The sequence below is a fragment of the Plecotus auritus genome, assembly GCF_963455305.1.
Source record: "Plecotus auritus genome assembly, chromosome: 9".
Classification (NCBI taxonomy): Eukaryota; Metazoa; Chordata; class Mammalia; order Chiroptera; family Vespertilionidae; genus Plecotus; species Plecotus auritus.
In genome coordinates, this window is record NC_137783.1 from 155,152,301 (window position 1) to 155,180,232 (window position 27,932).

The 27,932-nt window shown below is 65.3% G+C and overlaps 1 protein-coding gene across 1 annotated transcript in view; it reads right to left on the minus strand.

Annotated features, from left to right (window-relative positions):
- The window catches only part of SHANK2 (SH3 and multiple ankyrin repeat domains 2), a 196,253-nt gene that overhangs the window by 162,064 nt on the left and 6,257 nt on the right, over positions 1 to 27,932 (minus strand). Inside the window, exons 2-9 of the mRNA XM_080639996.1 lie at positions 19,700 to 19,918; positions 13,949 to 14,152; positions 12,397 to 12,468; positions 11,607 to 11,715; positions 9,848 to 9,999; positions 9,450 to 9,617; positions 5,032 to 5,148; positions 1,590 to 1,667 (exon numbers count right to left, since the gene is read on the minus strand). Coding sequence (XP_080496122.1) covers positions 1,590 to 1,667; positions 5,032 to 5,148; positions 9,450 to 9,617; positions 9,848 to 9,999; positions 11,607 to 11,715; positions 12,397 to 12,468; positions 13,949 to 14,152; positions 19,700 to 19,906 — 1,107 coding nt within the window. The 5' untranslated portion in view covers positions 19,907 to 19,918. The remainder of the gene's footprint in view (positions 1 to 1,589; positions 1,668 to 5,031; positions 5,149 to 9,449; positions 9,618 to 9,847; positions 10,000 to 11,606; positions 11,716 to 12,396; positions 12,469 to 13,948; positions 14,153 to 19,699; positions 19,919 to 27,932) is intronic.

Here is a 27,932-nt window from a genome sequence, read left to right on the forward strand (position 1 = left end):
CTGCCGGACGCCCCCCGCGGAGGAGGAGCTGGGGCTTTGAAGGGTGCATAGGAGTTCGCCGGGGACCCTGGCGGGCAGGGGTACTGGTGAAGATTTTCTTTAAAAAGATGAAGTCACGTTGACCTTTTCTGAACGCCGTCCATCTGAACGGACGCTTCGAGGAGTCAAACCTCCCCCGCTTGTTGGAGCTGCTGCTCCGCCCAGCCCCCGCCACTCCCCAACCACAGCCCACACTCGGGGCTTCTCAAGGCTTTGCCTCCTGTTTCCACGGCACCGTCACACCAGGGAGGACTCCGCAGCAGGAGAAAGGAGGCTCTCTGACCCTCTGAGACAGCACGGAGGGACCCGGAGAGCATCGTGCTGAGCGAGAGAAGCCGGTCAGAGAAAGACAAGTATCACGTGATCTCACTCACACGTGGAATCTAATGCACAAAGTAAACTGGTGAACGGAGTGGACCCAGAGACATGGCAGGGGGCACAGCGTGCGGGATCTCGGAGGGGAGGGCAGGGCAGGCGGGGGAGAGTGGGTGGGCGGGAGGCAATCAGAGACCTTGTATGCAGATAGGCATGGCCCATGGCCACAGACAATGGGGCGGGGGGGCGGGGGCGGGCTAGAGTGAGTCAATGGGGGGAAAAGGGCACATATGTAATATTTTCAACAATAAAGAATTATTTTTAAAAAATAAAATACACTTTTATTGATTTCAGAGAAGAAGGGAGAGGGAGAGAGAGAGAGAGAAACATCAATGATGAGAGAGAATCATGGATCGGCTGCCTCCTGCACGCCCCCTACTGGGGACAGAGTCCACAACCCGGGCCTGTGCCCTTGACCGGGAACGGAGCCGTGACCTCCTGGTTCCTCGGTCGACGCTTAACCACTGAGCCACCCTGGCCAGCCGCCTCCCCTGTCCAAACAGCACAATCCTGGGACCTGTCCTGATTTCCTTCCGTCTGAGTATTAGTTACTGACCGCTCGGCCAGGGAGACAGGGCCCAGCTCATCGGTCGCACAGCCCGACTCAGCCGTGTCCGGGCTGAGGTTACGCCCTCGGTTTCTGTGGTGCCCACTCTGTGCCACGTCCACACCCCAGAGCGCCGCCCCTGCCACGGCACCGCCTCTGAGGGAAGAGCCACGTGTGTTTTTGTGTTGTTTTTTAATATGTTTAATTGATGTCAGAGAGGAAGGGAGAGGGAGAGAGCGTTCGACACATCAAGGATGAGAGAGAACCCTTGATCGACTGCCTCCTGCAGGCCCCACCCCGGAGATCGAGCCTGCAAACTAGAGATGTGCCCTGACCGGGAATGGAACCCGGGACCCTTCGGTCTGCAGGCCGACGCTCTATCCACTGGGCCACACTGGCCAAGCTGGACTTGAAGTCTCACTGGCAGGAAGGAGCCCCGGGAGCCGCCCGGCCCTGGGACACAGGGACACAGAGGCGCCGGGCACAGCTCCGAACACAGGTGACATCCCCCACGGAGACAGCCGGCCTCGCGCCCAACGCACGCGATGCTCAGAGACCCGCGGTCTCGCCCCCCCGTCCCCGCCCCCAGCCCCGTCTGTCTGGGGTATCCCGCGAGGGCTCCCCTTACCTGGAAGGGGGTCTGGCTGTTGTAGTTCTTCAGCTCCTTGTCCCCGCCCCGGAACAGCAGCACCCGTGCACAGCTGTCCTGCAGGGCACACGGGAGGGACACGCTGGTGACGGACAGACCCCCCGGGAGCCGCTGCGGCAGACCCCCCCCCCTCTGCCCCCAGCTGCGGAAGCTCGCTCCGAGAAGGCAGAGAATCGCACGCAGCGTTAGAGGGAGGGCGGGTTCCTCCCTCCGCGCGGCCAGGATCAGGGCGACCCCCCCCCCCCCACGCCCCCCGCCCAGGGCTACCAGTTGAAGTTTAACGGCTGCACACACTTGGGACAACTTGACAGAATCTATAAACGTTTTAAAGTATGTGCACCCCTGGGCCAACCAGGGGCCTTTTTAAGTCTATGTTCTACGGCAGCCGTGGGCAAACTACGGCCCGCATGGCCGGATCCGGCCCATTTCGGCTGTTCTATCCGGCCCGCGGAGCCGAAAGAGCGGAGGGTTCTCTTGCTCTCCCCTCCGCTCCTTCCCCAGCAGCAGTGTTAACATGGCAACGTGGGGAAACACAGCCGCAGCTCCTTCTTCTGAGTGGGCGGATTTATATCCCCATTCAGTAGAAGGAACAGCCTCTCCATCTTCCAGAGGCTCCTTGGAATGCCCGCGGACGCGTCCCCCGACATCACCCTGGGAATGCGGAGACACGTCATCGTGGTGATGGAGGGAGACACGCCCCTGGAGAGCACAGGATCAGAGCATTAGCTAAAAAAGGAGGACCAACAACACTGTTCCCACTGAAGTGGATGTTTTAAAGACCAAAAACCTTTCACCCAGTCTACATTGCCATCTACATCGACGTCCCGGGCATCATTTGGAAGTTGCACTAAAGAAAATGTTTAATTTACTGTTTACACATTTTGTTCTTTTCTATTTGTTTTTAGTTTTAAATTATTTTATTATATTTAAGTTTAATTTGAAAGGCTTTTGTACCTTTCCTTTGTTAGGCAATTTTATTTTGCCTTTGCCATCTTCAATATAAGGTATGTTATTGTGCTATGATTCCTCCATTTTTTGAAGTTTCAAATTATAATAATTAGTGTTTACATTCTTCTTGTTAAAATGTTTGAAATGAATAAAACTATTGAAATAAAATTAAAAAAAGACCGTCATTTATGTAATGATGTTTACTTTGAATTTATATTAGTTCACACAAACACTCCATCCATGCTTTTGTTCCGGCCCTCCGGTCCAGTTTAAGAACCCATTGTGGCCCTCGAGTCAAAAAGTTTGCCCACCCCTGTTCTACGGTCTTGCACGTGCACGTGAAACATATTCGAAGTGAAATTCACCCGGCCGGCCTGGCTCAGGGGGTGAGCATCAACCTAGGAACCAGGAGGTCACAGTTCGATTCCCATTCAGGGCCCAGGCCCAGGTTGCGGGCTCGATCCCCAGTAGGGGGTGTGCAAACGATGGCCCACAGCGGGCCGCTGCCTGCTTTGTCAATAAAGTTTTACTGGCACACAGCCACACAGTCACCTAGGGCTGTCTGTGGCTTGCGCTCACCCTCGGCGGCCACGCGGCGTGGCCGTGGCCCTGTCCCTGTGGCCTCTGCAGAGAGAGTTCGCTGACCCCTCCTCTAACCCAAGGCACCGGGGGCAGGGCTTTCCTGAGAGGCCCGGCCAGCTCTGGGTCCTCCTAGAGCCATTAGCCAAGAGGCAGGACAGACCTGAGCAGGGACAGTGGCCTGGGTCACACCCAGCCCCGCCCATCACAGGCTGCGGACGACAGCAATGCCGTGCCTCTGCCGGTGAAACCGCCCCACGCTCAGAGACCGTCTTTGCCAGGAGCCAGTTCCAGCATGTCATAATCGCAAGGGTTTCATCAAAAGGTTGATGGAACTTGGGGACTCAACAAGGGCTGAGAGTCACAATATGTAATCACCTGTTGGGAATGGCTGAAGGCATTTCCCCCCCCCCCCCAAGCCTGAATAGGACGATTGTTTGCTGCCAGACAGCTCAGAGCATCTCAATCTATAGTTATTGCCTCCTGTTGGCCAAACCCCTGAGCAGCCGAAGGCAATTCCCCAATCTGACAATGCTTCTGTGCGGAACCCTACCCTTGGAAGTGTATCTCCACCTTGCCTTAGGACAAATTGTGCTAATAAAAAGCAAGGGGTCCTGAGACAAGGAGAACTTAGCTCCTTTAGCTAAAGCTCCTCTGACCCCCAATGCCTTTCAAAATGATCTTCCGTCTCTGGACTCGTACGTTACACACAGCCTTTCTCCAGACTGCCGAACGCTTCTCAATGCTGGAACAAGAACCCCAGCACCTCTTGGCCACAATTATTTCAAGTGACAGCAAACACGTTTATCCGGGTGCTTGTGTCATGATGAAACATGCGTGAAATCTCCCGGGGACAACCAAGGACTGTTCCCTGTCGCAGGCAGTAAGCAGCACATGTTGGCACAGATGTTTTACCAGCTGCGGCCAAGCCTCGGGGCGTGCTTTCCTAGAGCAGCTGGGCAAGGTACCCCAGGCTCACACAGCTATTCCCGTGCAAACGCCCGGGCCCCCCAGGGAGCACCCCAGCTGCACACAAATCCCACTGTGTGTGTATGGGGGGGGGGTCGCCTCCATAAGCAGGAAGCCAGGTCCCCGCCCTGCCAATACTTCTGAAGCTCAGCTAAAATGCTCCCTGCCCAGCAGGCTGAGATGCTCTCTGGTGCCTGCCCGTGTGGAGACCACGAGCCACGGCTGTTCATGCCCCTGGGAAGAGGGGCCCAAGGCGGGGGGAGGAGGGGTTCCAGCAGGAAGAACAGGTGAGTCACAGTGACCTGCCCCTGGCGGTTCACCGGCAGTCCCGCAAAGCCCTGCGCAGCGAGAACACCGCTGACGCTAAGAGGGGCTCGTCCAGGGGAGGCTTGACTGAGGGCGGGCTACCTGAATGGGGTCTTGAAGGATGTGTAAGAGTTTTCCAGGGTTGACTAGCTGGAAGCAAATTGGGATTTCAAAGTGGCTGGAAGGGCCCGGGCGGGGGCTTGCCCATGGACTGGGCAGGGAAAGGGCCTGGTTTCAGGCGAAGGCTGGAGATTTCACCCAAAAAGACGGAAGCACTGACTGGGCTGGGAAGATACCGCTGATGGCAGAGGACCTTGGGGCCCCCAGCAGTCACCCTAATCAGGGGTCTGCCCTCTGCTCCTCCAGGTAGCAGAGCACCCCCCCACCCCCCGGACACACACTGCTCATGTAATGTCCACATTCCACCCCACTCTCCAGGCGAGTTCCTTGACGCCAGAGAGCAGGAAAGAAGGGAAGGAGGGGCGGGGACCTCCCACAGCGATGTCCAGGACCTGCCTCGACCCCGGGATCCAGGGGCCCCAGGGGCCCAGGGAACCGTCCCTGCTCCCCGCCCTCGGCTGTGGAAGGTGGGGGTGCGCCCCGCGGGCGCCACACTGACCTGGTTGTAGAGGGCGCAGATGTGCAGGGCCGTGTTCCCGGAGGCGTTCTGTGCCCCCATGTCCGCCCCGTAGAAGAGCAGGTGCTCCAGGTGCTGCACGTGCCCGTACCTGCAGGCCTGAGACAAGACCTCGCTGTGAGACCGGCTGTCAACCGGAAGCCACGGGACACGCCCAGCTCCGACCTGCCGCTCCCATCCCAGGGGCAGTAAGCTGAGGCCGCATCTGCCCGGGCCTGAGGGTGATGGGGGCGTGGCCTGAGGGTGATGACGATAGTGGTGGGGCGTGGCCTACGGGTGATGCTGGCCTGGTGGGGGGATGGCCTGTGGGTGATGATGGCTGTGGTGGGGGCGTGGCCTGATGGTGATGACAGTGGTGGGGCGTGGCCTAACGGTGATGCTGGCCTGATGGGGGCGTGGCCTGAGGGTGATGATGATAGTGGTGGGGCGTGGCCTAAGGGTGATGCTGGCCTGGTGAGGACGTGGCCTGAGGGTGATGATGACAGTGGTGGGGCGTGGCCTAACGGTGATGCTGGCCTGGCGGGGGCGTGGCCTGATGGTGATGATGGCTGTGATGGGGCATGGCTAGAGGGGATGAGCACTGTGATGGGGGCGTGGCCTGATAGTGATGATGACAGTTGTGGGGTCGTGGCCTAAGGGTGATGCTGGCCTGGCGGGGGCGTGGCCTGATGGTGATGCTGGCAGTGATGGGGCGTGGCTAGAGAGGATGAGCACTGTGATGGGGGCGTGGCCTGATTACAGTGGGGGTGTGGCCTAAGAGTGATGCTGGCCTGGCAGGGGCGTGGCCTGATGGTGATGACAGTGGTGGGGCGTGGCCTAAGGGTGATGCTGGCCTGGCGGGGGCGTGGCCTGATGGTGATGATGGCAGTGATGGGGCGTGGCTAGAGGGGATGAGCACCGTGATGGGGGCGTGGCCAAAGAGTAACTAGGACAATGATAGTGACGGGCATGGCGGGCATATACTGTGCAGTCACTAGATGCCAGGCGCTTGACATGAATTTCTTCACTAAACTGTCCTGAGCGAGGAGTTATGACTGACTGACTCCGCGACTGGCAGGCAACCAGACACACACTCGCTTACCCCGACACAGAGTCAGAGAGACCGAGAGGGAGGTCGGGAGGGGGACGCCCCACGTGGGCCAGTCACGTGGGCCAGTCACGTGTCCCGGCTGCACACGAAGGTGCGTGGGAAAGAAGCCGGCTCCTCGGCACCCCCAGCGGCTGGCCTCTCAGTGCACAGCCCCTCGGTCTCCAGGCAGCCAGACGCCGTCCCCAGGTGGGAGCCAGGGGGCAGGGAGGGGGCAGGGAGGGGGCAGGCGGACCTGAAACTACCCAGCAATTAAAACTACAAGGGGGATGAGTCCTCCAAGTTCTCAGATTGTGGGGAAGCACCTGGGTGTTTCTTCCTTCTTCTTTAAAAGAATAAATGTTATTAAAGTAAGTAAATAAATAATAATAAATGTTATTGATTGCAGAGAGGAGGGGAGAGGGAGAGAGAGAGAGAAACATCAACGATGAGAGAGAATCAGTGATCAGCTGCCTTCTGCACGCCCCCCACTGGGGACCGAACCCGCAACCCGGGCATGTGCCCTGACCCGGAATCGAACCCTGACCTCCTGGTTCCTAGGTCGACGCTCAACCCCTGAGCCGCACCGCCGGGCATTACTTCCTTCTTTCTACTTCGTTTATGAAAGATCTCCAGCTGGGAGGGTATTTCAGGAAAAATACTGGAGTAATTTGAGGAACAACTTTCAAATCCTTTGCAGACATGAGCTCGAAAAACTGCTCTTCCCGAGTCAGCCTGCAGGGGGCGGGGCACCCAGCGGCCGGATGGGGAAGCCGCCTTTGCAATGAAACACGTGTCCTGGGCGATGCCCAGGAAGGAGGCCAGCCACCTGCAGCACCTGTGAGCAGGCCTGGCGTGGGCACCCGGGATCCCGGGAGAGCAAGCGGAGCCAGATACGCTGGGAGGGAGCTGTCCACACCCCAGGGTGCTAGACAGGGGGGCAGACTTGAATCGCAGAAGCCAGAAGCCCCCCGAACACAGAGGGGAACCAGCCCGCACAGCCCGCCTGCCCCGGGCGCCCTGCCGGTCAGCGCGGCTCCTGTTGGAAGCCTGGGGGAGAGAGAAAGAACCAGGCCCGGGTGGGGGAGGAGCGGGAGGGCGCCCTCGGGCAGGCCCCCCCACCTCTCTGGGCCCCAGGAAGCGCCTGCGCAGAGGAGAAGGCACGGGCCGCGGGGGCTGCTGGGAGGGAGGGGGCGAATACAGGGTCTGCGCTGCGGGGAGATGACAACTCCGGAGGAGCGCACCCGGCCGTGTCAGCACCCGCCTCCATGTCCTCAGGTGACCAGGGGCCTCAGCAGGACGAGGGGCCTTTCCCAGACTGTGCGACAGACTGACCACAGGAGGGCGCTAGATGGTCCCAAGGGAGAGGGGAGCAGGAAGCAAACACCTGGGGTTAAGCCCTGGATGGTTGCTCAGTGGTTAGAGCAGCCGTGGGCAAACTACGGCCCGCGGGCCGGATCCGGCCCGTTCGGCTGTTCCATCCGGCCCGCGGAGCCAAAAGAGCGGAGGGTTCTCTTGCTCTCCCCTCCGCTCCTTTACTTTGAATGTATATTAGTTCACACAAACACTCCATCCATGCTTTTGTTCCGGCCCTCCGGTCCAGTTTAAGAACCCATGGTGGCCCTCGAGTCAAAAAGTTTGCCCACCCCTGGGTTAGAGTGTCAGCCTGTGTACAGAAGGGTCGTGGGTTCGATTCCAGGTCAGGGGCACGTACCTGGGTTGCAGGTGCGATCCCCGCCCCGGTCAGGATTAACGAATAAAATGAAATGAACGACAGCCCAGAGCGAAGGCCTCCAGCACAGAGCGGGGGCTGGGCCTGGGACCGAGAGGCGGGCGGCTTTGGCACTGCGATGCCGGGGTCTCAGGGGCAGAAGCCAGCCCACAGCCAGCACCACAGGACCCTGCACCCCAACACACAGTCCCCTCATCCCAGGGCGCCGTCCCTCACGACCGGCGAGGCAGCCACACTGGCAGGTGCACGATGAGGGAAGTCAGATCCTCGAGAGGGAGGCACCAGGCAGAGGAGGGAATGGGCCCTGAGCCGGGACCCCGAGCCCCAGGGCCATGCAGCAGAGGGAGGGGGGTGGGCTGTCTGTCTCCTCCCCCTCCTCCCCCTCGTCTTCCTCTTCCTCCCCCTCCTCCCCTTCCTCTGCTTCCTCCTCCTCCCCCTCCTCCCCCTCCTCCTCCCCCTCCTCCCCCTCCTCCTCCCCCTCCTCCCCCTCCTCCCCCTTGTCTTCCTCTTCCTCCCCCCTCCTCCTCCCCCTCCTCCCCCCTCCTCCCCCTTGTCTTCCTCTTCCTCCCCCTCCTCCTCCCCCTCCTCCCCCCCTCCCCCCCGGCCGGGCTCCCCTACATCTGGGACCAGCCTCCTCTCCTCCCCTCCGTCCATGACAGACCGCCCTGCCATCAGGTGGGCTCTGTTCTTGCCAAGCCCGCAGCTGCCACCCCGGAGCCAGGTGGGGGCTCGGAGACACGCCTCCCATGGGCCCTGGGCCACCTGCACCGGCTCCCGGGGGGCTCCCAGCCCCCATTGGCTGGCCGAGCAGAAACGCCACGGGCCTGCCCGCTCCTCCGGCTTCTCCAGAGACGTCAGGCAGGCGTGTTTCTGAGCAACTCCCCCGAGGTGTTTAAACTCGGGGGCTGGTTCTAACGTTTTAGGAAAAGGAAACCAGGACGTGGCCCCCAGGGGCCCTGCCCGCCCAGAGGCCCTGCCCACCTGGGGACCTGCCCGCCCGGGGACCTGCCTGCCCAGAGGCCCTGCCTGCCTGGAGGCCCTGCCCGCCTGGGGACCTGCCCTCGAGGGAGACCTGCCCACCTGGGGACCTGCCCACCTGGGGACCTGCCCTCGAGGGGGACCTGCCCACCTGGGGACCTGCCCACCTGGGGACCTGGCCTCGAGGGGGACCTGCCCACCTGGGGACCTGCCCACCTGAGGACCTGCCCTCGAGGGGGACCTGCCTGTGAGGGGGCCCTGCCCTCGAGGGGGACCTGCCCGCCCAGGGACCTGCCCGCGAGGGGGACCTGCCTACCTGGGGACCTGCCCTCGGGGGGGACCTGCCCGCCCAGGGACCTGCCCGCCCGGGGACCTGCCCTCGAGGGGGACCTGCCTGTGAGGGGGCCCTGCCCTCAAGGGGGACCTGCCCGCCCAGGGACCTGCCCGCGAGGGGGACCTGCCTGTGAGGGGGACCTGCCTGTGAGGAGGACCTGCCTGTGAGGGGGACCTGCCCGCCCGGGGATCTGCCTGCCTGGAGGCCCTGCCCTCCTGAAGCCCTTCCCGTGAGGGGGCGGTGGGCGGCGGGCGGCCGGGGGGTGGTGGGCGGCGGGCGGCGGGGCGCACCTGGTGGATCTCGTGCCAGCCGTTCTCGTCCCGGCAGCACACGGCCGCCCGCTCGTGCAGCAGCAGCTCGCAGCAGCAGGGGTCGCCGCCCACGACGGCCGTGTGGTACAGCGGCGTGAGGCCGCAGCTGTCCTTGTAGTCCGGGGACGCGCCCAGCTCCAAGAGGGTCTGGAGGGACAGGAGGGTCGGCACTGGCCGCCGGGGGCACAGCCCGTGCCTGGAGCGGGCACAGAGGCCCGGGCACGGCGCTTCTAACGGCCAGAACACCAGGAGGCGCAGGACAGCCGGCGGGCAGGTCAGGGTCACCTGGCATGGCTGTGAGTGGGGGGCGGGGGGGGGGGACCCAGGGAATCTGAGGGGGAGGGGCGTTCCCCGGGCGAGACGGGCGCGGACTGTACCTTGAGGGCCACCTGGTTCCTGGCGCGGGCGGCCTTGTGCAGGGCCGTCATCCCGTCTTTGGCGCGGAAGTCCAGGTGCGCCCCGCCGTTCCTCAGCGCTTTGATGACCTCCACGGAGCCGTCCAGCTGGGCCGCCAGGGTCAGGGGCGTCTCTGGGGAGGGACGCACACCCCTCAGAGCCAACCCGTGGGAAAGCCGCTCAGTCCCGGGGCTCAGGCAGCCAAGTCTAAGGAGGGGTCCCAGATGCAGGGGAGCGCAGCAGCGGGGGAGGAGGAGGGGGAGGAGACAGACGGACCCCGAGTAGCGCATCCCCCACACACAACGGGACGTTAACCCGACACAGAAAGAAGGAGATCCTGACGCTGCAACAACATGGATGGACCTGGAGGGGATGAGGCAAAGCGGGGGCAGACAGACAGACAGACAAATCCCAGGCCACAGCCACAGAGGGTGGGCTGGAGGCCGCCAGGGGCCGTGGGCGGCCGGGAGCGCACACTTCCTCCGGCTGCGCGGTGAGCGGGTCCCGGGGCGTGTGCGTGTGTGTGTGCGTGTGCGTGTGTGTGTGTGTGTGTGTGCACAGCACGTGGCGATGCTGCATTTTGAAAGTTGCTGCTCGGCCAGTGCGGCTCAGTGGTTGAGTGTCGACCTATGACCCAGGAGGTCAGGGTTCGATTCCCGGTCAGGGCACAGGCCCAGGTTGCGGGCTCAGTCCCCGGTGTGGGGCGTGCGGAAGGCAGCCAATCCGTGATTCTCTCATCATTGATGTTTCTCTCTCCCTCTCCCTCCCTCTCTGAAATCAGTAAAAATATATTTAAAAAATAGAGTTGCTAAGAGAGCAGAGGGTGGAAGTTCTCCCCGTAAGGAAAGACACTGTAACCAGGCGAGGTGGGGCGTGTCCCACAGACGGACACACACACCCTGCCGCACCCAACACTGATACAATGTTGCAGGTCACTCCTATCGCAGGGAAACGGGGAGAAGGAGAAAAACTAAGACTAAATCAAAGCTAGTGCTCCTTTGGGATTTCCTTTTTAAAAAAAGAAAAAGAGCCCTAGACGATTTGGCTCAGTGGTTAGAGCGTCGACCTGCGGACTGAGGGTCCCGGGTTCGATTCTGGTCAAGGGCACGTATCTCGGTTGCAGGCTTGATCCCCGGTCCCGGTCAGGGCACGTGCAGGAGGCAACCAATCCATGTGTGTCTCTCACATCGATGTTTCTCTCCCTCTCCCCCTCCCTTCCACACTCTCCCTCCCTCCCTCTCTCTCTCTCTCTCTCTCTCTCTCTGTCTCTCTCTCTCCCCCCTCTCAAAAAATCAATGAAAAAACTACCCTCGGGTGAGGATTAACAATAAAGAGAGGGAGGGAGGGAGGGAAGGATGGAGGGAGGGAGGAAGAAACCCCCAGCCCCCCAATGTCACTTAGGGACCCTGAGAGCCCGTGGCCATTTCATCCACATGAGGGAGGAGCTCGGTTCCCAGCAGGGGGGGCAAGACCCTCACGGACACACAGCAGCTCCGTGCGTGGCATCATTCATTCATTCATTCATTCACTTAGTCAACAGGTATGTACTGAGCACGTGTGGACGGCCGGAGACACCGTGGGAGCGAACACGGCTCACCCAGGCTCACGGCGCAGCGAGAAAGCCCTGGAAAGCACGGTGGCACGTGGACGCGCACACGCGTTGACTCGGAACCCCGTCAGCTGTGCGCGCCCCGAGCCCGAGCCTGCGGGAGGCCCGCTGAGGCCCCGGGCCACGCTTACCGCCGGTGTCCAGGTCGTGGAAATTCGGGTCCAGGCCCCGGTCCAGCATCTTCACGATCTTCTCCACCGAGCGGTGCTGCACGTAGTCCATGCATTTCCGCAGGTTGGTCTGCGGAGGAAAAGGAAAGCGAGACCGTCTCCACGAGAGACGCCTACAGAGGCCACGGCACGGCTCCTCACGGGCGCCCTCGGGCCTCGGCCACGGAGGGGGAGCCGCCCCCGACGGGGCCCCCTGCCGACCCCGGGGCTGGCCAAGCGGCGGCTTTCTGCCGCGGACCCCAGGTGGAGCGCGGAGCCCGCGTGGCTGCCGCAGCCGGCCTGCCCGGTGGACCCTCCCGTTTCCTGTCCGTCCTCGCCCGGGCCCTGGACGACTGCTGTGCGGTTAAGTCGGGCGCGGGAGGACCTCGACCTGCAGTGCCGCCCTGAGCTCAGAATAAGGTGCCGCAGACAGACAGACAGCGTGGTGGCCACTGGCAGACAGACAGACAGACAGACAGTGCGGTGGCCACCGGCTGACAGACAGACAGACAGACAGCGTGGTGGCCACTGGCAGACAGACAGACAGACAGCGTGGTGGCCACCGGCTGACAGACAGACAGCGTGATGGCCACCGGCAGACAGACAGACAGACAGCGTGGTGGCCACCGGCTGACAGACAGACAGCGTGGTGGCCACCGGCAGACAGACTGACAGACAGAGCGTGATGGCCATCGGCTGACAGACTGACAGACAGAGTGGTGGCCACTGGCTGACAGACAGACAGACCGCGCGGCGGCCACCGGGCTGCTACCTTGGTGTGGAGCTTGGCCAGCTGCCTCTCGTCCGGATGGCACTGTCTGTACACCCGCTTCTTGTAGCGGAACTGGCACAGAAACGGGAAAAGAACGGGTGTTTCCCGGGGGCTCCGAGGACCCCTTCCCTGCCCGTCCCCGAGCCCGGCTCCCAGCACCGCCTGGCGTTACAGCGCCGGCTGCCCCGCACACGGGGCCCAGTACACACCGAACAGCACGGGGAGAGCCGCACGGCACGGGGAGAGCCCACACACACGGGGAGAGCCCGCACACACGGGGAGAGCCGCACGGCACGGGGAGAGCCCGCACGGCACGGGGAGAGCCCGCACGGCACGGGGAGAGCCCGCACGGCACGGGGAGAGCCGCACGGCACGGGGAGAGCCCGCACGGCACGGGGAGAGCCGCACGGCACGGGGAGAGCCGCACGGCACGGGGAGAGCCCGCACGGCACGGGGAGAGCCCGCACGGCACGGGGAGAGCCGCACGGCACGGGGAGAGCCCGCACGGCACGGGGAGAGCCCGCACGGCACGGGGAGAGCCGCACGGCACGGGGAGAGCCCGCACGGCACGGGGAGAGCCGCATGGCACGGGGAGAGCCCGCACACACGGGGAGAGCCGCAGCCGGCGCTGCCGGGCCCGGGAAGAGACAGAGCGACGCCGGGCGGAGGAGAGGCCCGTGGGGCTGCCCAGGAGCCACACCTCGTTCCCTCACCGGCGGCGGCGCTGCCCCGGACCTGGGGCGCATCGGGAGCCGGGAGCCCGCTCTGTGGAGGCCGGGGACCAGCGGGAGGGAGCGCAGGGGGGTGTCGGTGTCGGGCGGCCTCCCCACCCCCGGGCCTCCGCCTCCTGCCTCCCCCGGGGCCTGACCCCTTTCGGGCAGACACACCGGGGACGCTGCAGGCTCAGGAGGGCCTGACCGCGCGGGAGGCCTGAGTTCTGCGCTGGGACCGCCGTTCAACCCCCGCCACACGGCATCTCACGGCAGAGCCGTCTCCCGTGGCCGAGAGGCTGCAGACCCCCCCTCCCCCCAATGGCTCGCGTGCGGGCTGCGATCCACGCGGAAACGAACGCGGTCACGTCACCCTGGCGACGGGTTGTGAGAGGAGCAGCGGCCGCATTGCTGGCTGCCTGTGTGCGGGTCCTGACACGTGGAAACACGCCCTGTCCCCTCGGGGGAGCAGCCGGGGCTCAGAAAGGCGGGGGCCGGGGACGCCAGGTGACGGTGGATAAGGCTGCTCAGGGGCGGCTCAGAGCGCCCCCTGGTCACCCCGAGGGCCAGGGAGAGAAAGGAGGTCCTGCTTCTGACACCCCGGAGGGCCACCGGCCACACGGCGCCGGGGCAGGAAGGCGGGCTGGGGAGACAGGCCAGCGGACCCGCATCTGGGACTCCGGGTCCTGGTGACGTGACCCGCGGGGGCCGTGCTGTGCGCACACCAAGTCCCGCCCCACGTGCCTGTCAGACCCACACGAGCCGCACCGCCGTGGGCAGCCCTCAGCAGCGTCAGGCGCCACCTGGGCCGGGCGGGTCCTCGGTGGGGGTGCCGGTGGTACCTCCAGGGAGGGCACGCCCTTGCCCGCGGGCTGCGGGTACTCGCGCAGGAGCCGCTCTTCGTCCAGGAACTTGCCGTCGCGCCCGTTGCTGGCCGGCTGGAACAGCCCGTAGTTGAGCACGTCCTTCAGGCTCTGGTTCAGCGAGCACAGGATCCGCTGCTTGGCCACCCACACCGTGGCGTCGGGGTCGAAGCGAAGGCACTTCTGCGGGGAGGACAAGGACGCGTGGTCGGTGACCCAGTGCCCCCGGGGCCGCCCGCCGGGCACGTGGCCGGATGGCTAAGGTGTTTCTGTCCGAGACCGACCCCCCCCCCCCGCCCTCCCCGGCTCCATCTCAGGATGGACAGCAAGGCCCTCTTATTGCTGGGGGACGGGGGGGAGGAGGGGAGACACCCCGTCACTGTAAACAGGAAACGCTGAGATGGAGACACTGGTTTCTGTGGCCTTGACCCTCGCCACTGACCCTTGCCAATGACCCTCGCCAATGACCCTCACCAGACACCAATGACCCTCACCAATGACCCTCGCCAATGACCCTCACCAATGACCCTCACCACTGATTCTCACCACTGACCCTCACCACTGACCCTCACCAATGACCCTCACCACTGATTCTCACCAATGACCCTCACCACTGACCCTCACCAATGACCCTCACCAATGACCCTCACCACTGATTCTCACCAATGGCTCTCACCACTGACCCTCACCAATGACCCTCACCAATGACCCTCACCACTGACACCAATGACCCTCACCAATGAACCTCACCATTTCTCTCACCAATGACTCTCATCACTGACTCTCACCACTGATTCTCACCAATGACCCTCACCACTGACCCTCACCAATGACCCTCACCACTGACCCTCACCACTGATTCTCACCAATGACCCTCACCACTGACCCTCGCCACTGACCCTCACCACTGACCCTCACCACTGACTCTCACCACTGACTCTCACCAATGACCCTCACCAATGACCCTCACCAGTGACCTTCACCAATGACCCTCACCAATGACCCTCACCAATGACCCTCACCAGTGACCTTCACCAATGACTCTCACCAATAACCCTCACCAATGACCCTCACCAATGACCCTCACCAATGACCTTCACCAATGACCTTCACCAATGACCCAAATCTCCGGTCATCAATGACCGCCTCCACCCTGGGTGCCTGTCTTCTGTCTGGTCCTCTCAGAGTCCAGCACTGGCTGGACACAGACCGTCCAGCCGCCCCACCAGGAGAGTGTCTGACGCCACAGGTCTGGCTGGGGCCCTACAACCGGCGTGTCCCCCACACCCCCGGGTGAGGCCGTGGCCGCCGGTCTGGAGACACTGCAGATCCACGGCCTGAGCAAACTGGGGTGACTCCTCTACATCCAGTGCCCTTGGCTCTTTCAGATCTGGGGGGCGTCCCTCCTGGGCCCCTCATGGGGGGGGGAGGGAAGTCCACCATGCCCACTGCTCACAGCTTCCCGCACCCGACACCACCCGCCCACACAGAGGCAGGCGGGGAACACAGCACTGGCCACAGGGCTGGACTTCTCAGAGCTCGCCATGTGGGCGGCGCCTCCACCCCCATCAGGAGCGCCGCAGCGCGTGGAGAACAGGCCGACTCAGCGTCCCGTGCCCTCCCTGAGACTCGCCGACCGGCCAGGGGAGCGAAGGCCGGGCCGAACCACGGCTCCTGTGCCCCCACCCGGGTGAGGGTCCGCTCTTTCTCCTGCCCAGCCACGGGGGGGGCTCGAGCCCTGCTCCTTCCGGGACCCACTCCGAGCACACGAGGCCGGACTAGCCCTGGGGCTGGGACCGGTTCCCACAGCGGGTATCTGCGCATCGGGGGGCGTGGGTAAAGCCCCACTGCTGTCCCCCAGCTCAGGCCGGGTCAGGGGAGCCGATCCCCGCGACTATGAGCTTGGTTCAGCAGGCGGCCAGGAGGGCCCCCCCACACCCCGCCGGGAAATGGGGCCCCTTTGGCCGGAGCGTTCGCTGTCCCTCTCCCGGGTCAAAGGCTGCAGACTCGGCAGACTGGCCAGCCATCAACAACAACAGACTTCAAAGGGGCGAGTTCTGTGCTGTAAATGAGACCTGGACACTTTGTGAAAGGTGACCCCTGGCCGAGGGCACGGGGCGGGGGGTGGGGGGGACGGCGGTTAGAGGCTCAGGGCGTCTGCTGTGGAGGCCGGAGCTCTCAGCCTTGGAGCGGGAAGGTGTCAAGGTGGAAATGAGGTCCGGGCTCTCCCGGGAGGCGGGCGCCAGAGATCTCAGCGAGGACGCCCATGCCCTTCGCACAGATGTGGCAGGAGGGCTGGGTGTGCGAAGAACAGAGGGCGGCCCAGGGCTCCCAGCGTCACTGTGAGAGATGGTGCAGGGAAGGGGGGCTCTGCTGGAAGGGGAGACCAGCCGGGGCAGGAGGGAGGGGGAGGCCAGGAGGGAGTCAGGCCAGGAGGGAGGGGTGGGGGCCAGGAGGGAGGGGGGGGGCAGGAGGGAGCCCGGGGCAGGAGGGATGGGGACCAGGAGGGAGCCGGGGCAGGAGGGAGCCCGGGGCAGGAGGGATGGGGACCAGGAGGGAGCCCGGGGCAGGAGGGAGCCGGGGGAGGAGGGAGCCTGGGGCAGGAGGGAGGGGTTGGGGGCCAGGAGGGAGCCGGGGGCAGGAGGGAGGGGGGGCCAGGAGGGAGCCCGGGGCAGGAGAGAGGGGGGGCCAGGCGGGAGCCCAGGGCAGGAGGGAGGGGGGGCCAGGAGGGAGCCCGGGGCAGGAGGGAGGGATGGGGACCAGGAGGGAGTCGGGGCAGGAGGGAGGGGGGGCCAGGAGGGAGCCGGGGCAGGAGGGAGCCCGGGGCAGGAGGGAGCCTGGGGCAGGAGGGAGCCCGGGGCAGGAGGGAGCCTGGGGCAGGAGGGAGGGGGGGCCAGGAGGGAGGGATGGGGGCCAGGAGGGAGCCCGGGGCAGGAGGGAGCCCGGGGCAGGAGGGAGCCTGGGGCAGGAGGGAGCCCGGGGCAGGAGGGAGCCTGGGGCAGGAGGGGGGGGGCAGGAGGGAGGGATGGGGGCCAGGAGGGAGCCCGGGGCAGGAGGGAGCCGGAGCAGGAGGGAGCCCGGGGCAGGAGGGAGCCTGGGGCAGGAGGGAGGGGGGGCCAGGAGGGAGGGATGGGGGCCAGGAGGGAGCCCGGGGCAGGAGGGAGCCGGAGCAGGAGGGAGCCCGGGGCAGGAGGGAGCCCGGGGCAGGAGGGAGCCTGGGGCAGGAGGGAGCCCGGGGCAGGAGGGAGCCTGGGGCAGGAGGGAGGGGGGGCCAGGAGGGAGGGATGGGGGCCAGGAGGGAGCCCGGGGCAGGAGGGAGCCGGAGCAGGAGGGAGCCCGGGGCTGCAGAGAGCCGACTGGGCCGCCCCACCCACTTCTTTGGCCTGGGCCTCCTCGAGCTCCCTGCTCCCAGCGCGGGGATGCCACAGGGAACAAGGCAGGAGGCACCCCCACCCGCGCTTCCCCTCTGGACAGATGCCCGGGACCAAGGACAGGCCTGGGAATACAGGGAGGGCTGCACGCAGACTCCTGGGAGGAGGCAGAGCTCTACCCCCAGGGACCGAGGGGACTGAATCAGACACCTGCCCAGCAACGTGCCCAAGGGAGCTTGTCAAGGTCACGACCTCTCCCGTCAAGGTCACAACCGCTCCCATCAAGGTCAGGGCCTCTCCCACCCAGGCCTTCCAGAACCCTCTCCCACAATGGAGGCCCCTCCGCGTCTTTGCAGACCAAGAGGCCGACAGGGGGGCTTGGTCCTCGGCCGCCGTCTGAGGAGATGGCTCGAAAGCGCGAGACAGGGGCCGGCCCCCCACAGTCGGAACCCAGGGCCTCGGACGCAAAAGCGAGTGGCCACCGTGTCCGCGAGGAGACGGCGAAGGAGGCTCAGAGCCTGAAGGGGGCCTTGCCGCGGGTTCTGTTTCGATCAATGACGAGCCCACGGGACATCCATTCGGGAGCAAGTGATGGATTAGGGAGGTCAGTGAGCTGACGGCAGGAGAGGCAGGGGCCTGGCGGCTGCTTTGGGGAGAGATTTGGCGGGGGAGGGGCTGGGTGACCCTTGCGGTCAGGGCAGCAGCTGAATGCTCCTTCCTGTAGGAAAGCGCAGACTCGAGCGCATTTACCTGACAGATGGGAACACTGGCAGGGGTGGGCAAACTTTTTGACTCGAGGGCCACCATGGGTTCTTAAACTGGACCGGAGGGCCGGAACAAAAGCATGGATGGAGTGTTTGTGTGAACTAATACAAATTCAAAGTAAAGGAGCGGAGGGGAGAGCAAGAGAACCCTCCGCTCTTTCGGCTCCGCGGGCCGGATAGAACAGCCGAACGGGCCGGATCCGCCCGCGGGCCGTAGTTTGCCCACGGCTGGACTAGAGCAACAACGGGGGCTCGCTTTCCCGGGCACCTGCCAGGAGGCGGCCAGGCCCCTGCACCTCCGTTAACTCGTGGGTGCACGCAGTGGGGATGGGCGCGCGCAGTGGGGATGGGCGCGCGCAGTGGGGATGGGCGCGCGCAGTGGGGATGGGCGCGCGCAGTGGGGATGGGCGCGCGCAGTGGGGATGGGCGAGCGCAGTGGGCATGGGCAGCGCGCAGTGGGCATGGGCATGAGGCAGCGGAGCTGCTGGTGCCGCCCGTGGGTGGAGGTGGTCACGGGGCCGGAGTTGAACACACGCAGGAGACCCCGTCACCGTCTCACACCTTCCTCCTGGGCTGTACTTGGGACACGACGCTCCGTGTGGATGGAGACGGGACCGCTGTGCCGGTGCAGCTCCATCCCACTCCCTCCCTCGCCGTCCCCCAGAAACAGCCACGGGGGAACCAGTTTCCATCGGCTCTGGCGCACGCCGCTTGCTCAGAAGGCCCAGTGCACGCACCGGTGCCAGCGCGCACGGCACAGGGAGCCCCGCGTGCTGCCGTGCCGATCCAGAGAGCGGAGGCCACCCGCCCAGCCAGCCGCCCGGCACTCCCTGCACCAGGCCCCTGCTCTCACCCAAAGGGCTCACTCCAGGCCCCCCTGGAGGTGTGAGGCTCAGCCAGGGCCAGGGCTGCACCTGGCCCGCTCATGACACCCCACGGTGCCGGGACCTGACGCCCTGGAGGTGCCCGAGCAGGTGACCGTCAAGGAATGGCATCTGCACTACGAGGCCAGTAGGTGGCGCAGCAGGACTGGCCACAGTGTTCCTCTATGGGAGCCGGCCCCCCCCAACCCCCTACTTGGTGCCTCTGGGAGGAGACTGACTGAGCCTGGGCCCAGCTGCCAGGCAGGGAGCAGGTGTGGGGGGAGGCCTGCTGTGTGTGTGTGTGTGTGTGTGTGTGTGTGTGTGTGTAGGGACAGGCTCCCCCACCCCCTGGGGACAGGATCCCCCACCCCCTAGGGCAGCCGTGGGCAAACTACGGCCCGCGGGCAGGATCCGGCCGTTCAGCTGTTCTATCCGGCCCGCGGAGCCGAAAGAGCGGAGGGTTCTCTTGCTCTCCTCTCCACTCCTTTACTTTGAATTTATATTAGTTCACACAAACACTCCATCCATGCTTTTGTTCCGGCCCTCCGGTCCAGTTTAAGAACCCATGGTGGCCCTCGAGTCAAAAAGTTTGCCCACCCCTGACCTAGGATCAGGCTCCCCCACCCCCGGGGACCAGCTTCCCCACCCCCGGGGACAGGCTCCCCCACCCCCGGGGACAGGCTCCCCCACCCCCCGGGGACAGGCTCCCCCACCCCCCGGGGACAGGCTCACCGTCTGCTGCAGGTCCTGGATGACGATGCGGATGACCAGCGTGTGGGCCTGGCCCTCCTCCGTCCTGGCGCCGCCCGGCTTCCCCGCCGTGGCCCGGATGGTGTCGTAGATGGTCTCCTCCTTGGAGCTGTCCGACTCGGAGCCCAGGGAGTAGTCGGAGACGCTCTGGGCCATCTCGTCCTCGCTGGACGTGGGGCTGCGCGGCATGGTGCCCGGCGCCTGGGGGGGAGATGGAACTGTTAGGGGAGACACCGGGCGTGGGGGCGCTGGGTCAGCATCAGGTCAGCGTTCGTCGCTGTGGGCGTCGCAGGGCCCTGTGTGAGCGCTCACAGTCTCAACGGGGGTGTGCGCCCCACACCGCCCGAGCCGGGGCCGGGGCCGAGCCAGGCACAGCCCGGACCGGGTGAGGCCCCGCGAGCTCTGCCCGGTGCTGGCACCAGATTTAAAGGCGCCCTTGCCCGGCCGGCGTGGCTCCGTGGTTGAGGGTGACCTAGGAGCCAGGAGGTCACAGTTCAATTCCCGGTCAGGGCATGTGCCTGGGCTGTGGGCTCCATCCCCAGTGGGGGGCGTGCAGGAGGCAGCCGATCCATGATTCTCTCTCATCTTGGATGTTTCTCTCTCTCTCCCTCTCCCTTACGAGCCACAGCCATGGCCAGTGTGCGGGGACTAACCGGGGGATGGGCAGTGTGCGGGGTCTAACCGGGGCCGTGGGCAGTGTGCGGGGACTAACCGGGGGCCGTGAGCAGTGTGCGGGGACTAACCGGGGGATGGGCAGTGTGCGGGGACTAACCGGGGGATGGGCAGTGTGCGGGGACTAACTGGGCCGTGGGCAGTGTGCGGGGACTAACCGGGGGATGGGCGGTGTGCGGGGACTAACCGGGGGATGGGCGGTGTGCGGGGACTAACCGGGGGATGGGCGGTGTGCGGAGACTAACCGGGGGCCGTGGGCGGTGTGCGGGGACTAACCGGGGGCCGTGGGCGGTGTGCGGGGACTAACCGGGCCGTGGGCAGTGTGCGGGGACTAACCGGGGGATGGGCAGTGTGCGGGGACTAACCGGGCCGTGGGCAGTGTGCGGGGACTAACCGGGCCGTGGGCAGTGTGCGGGGACTAACCGGGCCGTGGGCAGTGTGCGGGGACTAACCGGGGGATGGGCAGTGTGCGGGGACTAACCGGGCCGTGGGCAGTGTGCGGGGACTAACCGGGCCGTGGGCAGTGTGCGGGGACTAACCGGGGGATGGGCGGTGTGCGGGGACTAACCGGGGGATGGGCGGTGTGCGGGGACTAACCGGGGGATGGGCGGTGTGCGGGGACTAACCGGGGCCGTGGGCAGTGTGCGGGGACTAACCGGGGGATGGGCGGTGTGCGGGGACTAACGGGGGCCGTGGGCAGTGTGCGGGGACTAACCGGGGCCGTGGGCAGTGTGCGGGGACTAACCGGGGGATGGGCGGTGTGCGGGGACTAACGGGGGCCGTGGGCAGTGTGCGGGGACTAACCGGGGGATGGGCGGTGTGCGGGGACTAACGGGGGCCGTGGGCAGTGTGCGGGGACTAACCGGGGGATGGGCGGTGTGCGGGGACTAACCGGGGGATGGGCGGTGTGCGGGGACTAACCGGGGCCGTGGGCAGTGTGCGGGGACTAACCGGGGGATGGGCGGTGTGCGGGGACTAACCGGGGCCGTGGGCAGTGTGCGGGGACTAACCGGGGGATGGGCGGTGTGCGGGGACTAACCGGGCCGTGGGCGGTGTACGGGGACTAACCGGGGGATGGGCGGTGTGCGGGGACTAACCGGGGGATGGGCGGTGTGCGGGGACTAACCGGGGAAGGGCAGTGTGCGGGGGACTAACCGGGGAAGGGCAGTGTGCGGGGACTAACCGGGGGATGGGCGGTGTGCGGGGACTAACCGGGGGATGGGCGGTGTGCGGGGACTAACCGGGGGATGGGCGGTGTGCGGGGACTAACCGGGAAGGGCGGTGTTGCGGGGACTAAACCGGGGGATGGGCAGTGTGCGGGGACTAACCGGGGAAGGGCAGTGTGCGGGGACTAACCGGGGGATGGGCAGTGTGCGGGGACTAACCGGGGGATGGGCAGTGTGCGGGGACTAACCGGGGAAGGGCAGTGTGCGGGGACTCACCAGGGATGGGCAGTGTGAAACTTTCCAGGACTTTCCAGGGTGAGGAGCAAACGCTCTCCTGTCGCGGCAGGAAGGGCGGCTGCGGGCGCGGGGGGTGCCACGTTCCCGCCACCTTAGCCCTCCGCCCACGCACAGAGCAGGGACAGGAAACGGCAAAACTGGGGCCCACGGGCAGGGCCGGCCCAGGACTGAGCAGGCGGCCCCAGGACGGAGGCCGCCCAGCCGGGGCCTCGGGGTCCCCGAGAGTCCGTGGAGCTGGGGCGCAGCCTCCTCCCCATCCAGGCAAGGACACCCCCGCAAAGGCCCAGGAGGGGGCGCCGACCGCCCAGCACAGCCCAGCGGGCGCCCAGGACACCGTGACCCCAGCTCTGGGCAGGGGTCCAGGAGGGAGGGGACGAAAGCCGGCGAGAACCGGGGCTGCCGGGAGCGGGTGGAGGCCAGGGCCACCGGCGCCTCCTCTTCTCCGAGGACTCTGATACGGGAGGTCAAGGCCACACGCCCAGGAGCGTCCCCTGGACAACGGGGCAGGCTTGGGCCCCCTGTGGTGCAGCGTCTGCCTGGTTGGGCGTGATCTCTCTCCCACGGACGGCACAGCCCGGGGAGGGAGCGGGCCCCCTGCCCGTGGGGGACCCCGCACATACACTCCTGAGGAGAGGAGAGGACCCGCACTCACACACGGGGGGGCGTGGGGGGCGACGGAGGGACAGACGGACGGACGTGGGGGGTCGGCGCAGAGGACCCGACGGGAGACACAGCCGCGGGCGTGGCTGTGCCCCAGGAGGCTGCAACGCCGCTGGTAACACTGTGTTTCCTTAAAGCGGTCCCCGCAGACCAGACCGGACACAGTGTCGAGCTTTGATAGAGGGGGGGGGGGGGGGGGGGGCGTGGTGTGAGCTACATGATCGCTGTAGCTGTTTCTGCGCTGGAAACAGCTCCCCGGAGGAAGGAGGGAGGGTGGAGGGAGGGCGAGGAGCGGGGAGAGCATCCGAGGGTCTCCACTGCGCAGCCTGCGGAGAGGCCAGGTGTGCGCCACCACCACCACCACCACCACCACCACCACCACCGCCACCACCGCCACCACCGCCACCACCGCCACCACCGCCACCACCGCCACCACCACCGGGGGCGCTCCCAGCCCCTCCCACTGTCCCAGGGACTCACAGGCACACGCACAGGCCACCCCACCCACGGAGACACGGAGAAGGCACCCCAGAGACGCCGCCCCAAGGATCGAGGGGCTGGAGACCAGCCAGGTGGGGCCCCTCCTGCCGAGAGGACCGCGCTGCGCACGGGAACCGGCCAGGACCGTGGCGGGAGCAGCTGTTGCTGCGCAGTCGGAGGCTCCACAGCAAAACCACGTGGGGACCGCGGCGGCCTCTGGCCTGGCCCGCCCCCCGCAGGGGTCCTCGGATCCCACCTTCCCGGCACTGTCACTGGCAGGACCCTCCCGTCCTTCCCCAAACGCCCCTTCAGACCCGCCGGGGTCACCGGCCAGTGACCCGGCTCAAACAGCAGCTTTTCCTCCTGAAATAAAATCCCAGCCCCCCAGGCGACGCCCGTGGAGTAACCGCCCGTGGAGCGCATGGGAGACCCCGCGCCACCCGAGGCCTGCGTCCTTTCAGCGCAAGGTTTTCCCACCACGAGAGCGGGATCCGCGGGGGAGGAGAGCGTGGGGGCGGGATCCGTCCGCCTGGGGGGGACAGGCTGGGTGGTGCGGCCTCTCCCCCCACCCCCCAGGCCGGCAGCCCCTGGCACCGCCCGGCGTGCCCCCTGAGAACAGCGCAGGAGCCGCGTGTGGGTTCCACGCGGGCGGTCCGTGCCCGGGACCATGACACGAGCGTAAATGGCAGGCGCCGGGCCGATCTGTCTGCGTCACTATCGCCCCCCCTGGCGCAGGTCCGGGGGCGAGGGCACGGCTCTCCCGGGCGGGCGGGCGCTCAGGCAGGCGCCCCGGCGCTTTGACACCACACCCGCCCCAGGGGTTCCCGGTGAGTGTCCGGGAGGCCCGTGTCCACGTTGGCGCTAAGCTCCCGGGCGACTGTGATGACGGTCACGGCGCCAGGGGCCCTCGCGCCACGTCTGCCGCTGTAACTTGGAAGGCTCGCAGCGGCAGAGGTGCGCCCAGCCTTCCCTGGGGGCAGGGGTCATGAGCTGGGGTGAAGGTCATGTCCTGGGGGGTCAGGGTCCTGACCTGGAGATGAGGGTTGTGATCTGAGGGTGACGGTCATGACCTGGGGGCGAGGGGCCATGTCCTGGCGCTCCGGACAGCAGGAGAGGTGCAGGGTCAGCACGTCCCAGGGACCACCCAGCGGACACCGGTGCTGGGTGCTGGGTCCTGTCGCTCCGGCGCAGGGGGCTCCTTCTGCCCTGCTCACCCCCCGCGGCCTGCGAACCCACCGGGCGCCCAGAGAAAGCGGATGGGGCGCGAGGACGGGTGCCGGCCACTCCCAGGCGAGGGCCACGCTCCCAAGGAGCCCGGCCGGCGGGTCGATGGGAAGCCAGGTCGGGCAGGAGTGGCGGCTAGTGAGGCGGCCGAGGCTCCCCCCCACCCCACCCCACCCCGCCAGCGCTCCCTCGCCCGAGGGGCGTGGCCCCAGAAAGCCCATGGGCTTCGGGGTAGCACAGGCCTCAGTGTCAGCATCTGAAAAATGGGCACATGCGGAGCCCAGCCCGGAGCAGACACCGCACACGGAGCCCACGGAGCCCACGGAGCCCGCAGAACAGGAGGAGGGGGCGGGCTGGGGGGGGGGGAACCACGGGCGGAACCGTGGGCGGAACCACGGCCCGTGACCGGCCCTGAGGCGGGGCCAGCCAGCCAGACGCTGGGGCACGTCCGAGAGCGTCCACGCTGCGGCCTGGTAATAGTCCCGGTCACTTACAGGCCACGTACACGCCTCCGCTGGGCCCCGGGTCCGAACAGGGAGCTGTGTACAACCCAGAGGGTCTCTAGAAAACCAGGGCGGGTGGATCTTAGGGGGTTTCAGCTAAAATCAAACTCAACTCCAAACAAACCAAAGCTGACAACCCGGAGGGAGGGCCCGCGTCGCCCCTGCGCCCCTGCCCCCCCCCCCCCCGCTCCACCCCCCGACAGCTGGCCCAGCACGAGCACCCGTCCTCGCCGCTCGCAGTGGTTGGGGTGACGGTCACACGTGGCACATCTGCTGCCGAAGCTCAGAGGCAGGGCCCTGCTGGACGGGCTGCGGGGCCGGGCGGCGGCGGGAGGCGGAGAGGCGGCCGTCTGCACCCCGGTTCATTCCAGAACCGTCCCTGGAGCGCGAGGCCGAGACCTGCGCGGGGGGGGGGGGGGGGGGGGGGGGGGGGCGGTCCTGACCTTACTGGGCCCGGCGACCTGGATCGGCAGGTCCCTGGGAAAAGCCAACACCTGGGGAGCGTTTACTCATTAACCCCCGTAGGCCCGCGGGGAGCACGGTGCGGGTCCGCCCGGGTCTCGGAGAAACAGCAGCTCCATTTCACTGAGCACCTCCCACCGGTGGCGTGAGGAAGACACTGAAAAGCGATCCATCCGAATTACCACAGAACCGGGGGCCCTGCGTCTCAGCAGACCCTACTGCGGGGGGGGGGGGGGGGGGGGCGAGGGGCCCCGTGCGCTCTCTCACCCGCCCCCCCCCCTCCCCCACTCCCCGGCGGTGGGGGGAGGCTGCACAGAATGGAGGGAGGAGCAGCACAGCCTGGGGGCCGCTTCCCGGGAAAGAGTCATGCCATCTGGGGAGGCCGGTAAGGCCCCCTGTGGGCCAACTATGTCTGGAGGTGGCGGGGGGGGGGGGGGGGGGGGGGGGGGGGGCGACCTCAAGCTATAAAAACAGGTCGATAAAGTGCAGTGACTCTCGGGACGTGTTTGGTCTCACTGACCCTGCCAAGGTCCCGGTAAACGAGGAAAAGGAAAACGGTGGCAGGAAGCCCTGGCCGTGTGCCCAGTGGTCAGAGCGTCAGCCAGCGGACCAAAGGGTCGCACGTTCGCTTCCGGGTCCAGGGCTCGGACCTCGGTTGCAGCTTCGACCTCCAGTCCCAGTCGGGGCATGTGCAGGAGGCAACCCATTGATGTGTCTCTCTCACATCAATGCATCTCTCTCTCTCTCTCTCTCTCTCTCTCTCTCTCTCTCTCTCCCCCCCCCCCCGTTTCCTCCCTCCCTCCCCCTCTCTCTAAAGATCAATGGGAAAAATAACCTCGGGAGGATTAGAAAAATAGTAAGTAAATAAAGTGACGGCAGGAAAAGCGAGTTTAACAAAAAGACTCCGTATGTGGCTGCGAAGGTGCCCAAGGAAACCCAAGTCTTTTTTTTTTTTTTTTTTTTTTTTTTTTACTTTAGAGAGGAAGGGAGAGGGAGAGAGAGAGAAACATCCATGATGAGAGAGAATCATGGATCGGCTGCCTCCTGCACGCCCCACACTGGGGACGGAGCCCGCAACCCGGGCCTGTGCCCTTGACTGGAATCGAACCTGGGACCCTTCAGTCGCAGGCCGACGCTCTATCCACTGAGCCACACCAGCCAGAGCGGAAACCCAAGTCTTACAGCGGCCCTCTCGGCCCGGATGTGTCTGATGGACAGACAGCCGGATCGACGTCCCTCCAGCCGCAGCGCAAAGAGGAAACGGCCCCGAGACGGACACAAAAAAGACAGCCACGTCCCGCCGGCGTGGCTCAGGGGTGGAGCGTCCACCTAGGAACTAGCAGGTCAGGGTCCGATTCCCGGTCAGGGCACACGCCCTGCTTGCAGCCGATCGGTGAGTCTCTCTCCTCATTGATGTTTCTCTCTCCCTCCCTCTCCCTTCCTCTCTGAAATCAATTAAAAAAAAAAAAAAGACAGCCCTGACCGGTTTGGCTCAGTGGATAGAGCGTCGGCCTGCGGACTGAGGGGTCCCGGGTTCGATTCCGGTCAAGGGCATGTACTTCGGTTGCGGGCTCATCCTCAGTAGGGGGTGTGCAGGAGGCAGCTGATTGATGTTTCTCTCTCATTGATGTTTCTAACTCTCTATCCCTCTCCCTTCCATTCTTTGAAAAATCAATAAAATATATTTAAAAAAAAAAAAAAAAAAAGACAACCCAACACCCCCTGGTGGAAGCCGGCTTCATCAGGTGAGAGCAGCTAGGCCTACGCAGTTTGCTTCTAAGAATGTGAAGGCTCCGTGGGCTCTGGTTTATAACATTTTAAAAATCGCTTTATTCGAGAGGAATCGCAAATAGACACCCTATGTGCTTCGGAGCGAGAAGGGGTGACTGGCCATTTATCCTGTGCATTCAAATGTACAAAACTCACTCTCCCCAGTCGGCACGGGAGCTCTGTACAGATACCAACGGTCAGGGTCAAGGTCAAGGTCAAGGTCAAGGCCGGAGACTGAGTGCAGCCCGCAGGGACCTGTGGCACCAGAACTGAATACAGCGTTCTGTCCATGGTTGGAAATCGCCATGAGGAGAGGACGGAGGATGCAGGGCTGACGGCAGGTTGGGGGTGCGGAGGGGGCGGGGTTCGGGGAAGAGTGGCGGGTGGAAAGGTCACAGGAAAGCCCCTGGTCTCCTGGTGTTGGTTTAATCCGTGTCTCCGCCCGCCCCGCAGCCTTACAGCGTCCACCGCGAGGCGCCTGCTGACAGCCGCCAAGGGGGCGGGGCCGCGGCGGAGAGTCCTCTCGGGTTAAACCCCCCAGCACTGTGGAGGCCCCCCCCCCCGCCCCGCCCCGGCCCTCCCCTATAACGGAGGCTGTGGAGAAAGGGCTCCTCCTAACCGGGTGGCTGAATGAATACCCCATCTCCCCGGCAACCCCCGCTCCCTCTTCAATAAAAGATGGCAGGGTAACATTTCAAATCAACAAACGCACACCGTGCCAGCAACACCCGCCTGGGCCTCCGAACACCCCTCGGCCCCCGGCCGCCATCTGGAGCCCCGGGGATGGGGCGGGAGGGAGTCCACCCGCTGGGGCGCCCACAGGACCCCCAGTAATGCACAGGGTGGGGCCTTATCCCGATCCCTGTGCCCACGGGGTGACGGAGCTCTGGCGGCCCCAAGGCTGCCCACGTCCCCACAATGACAGCAGGTGACTTGGGAGGGGGCTGCCCCGTGCCCCATCACCTGGGCCCCCACAAAACT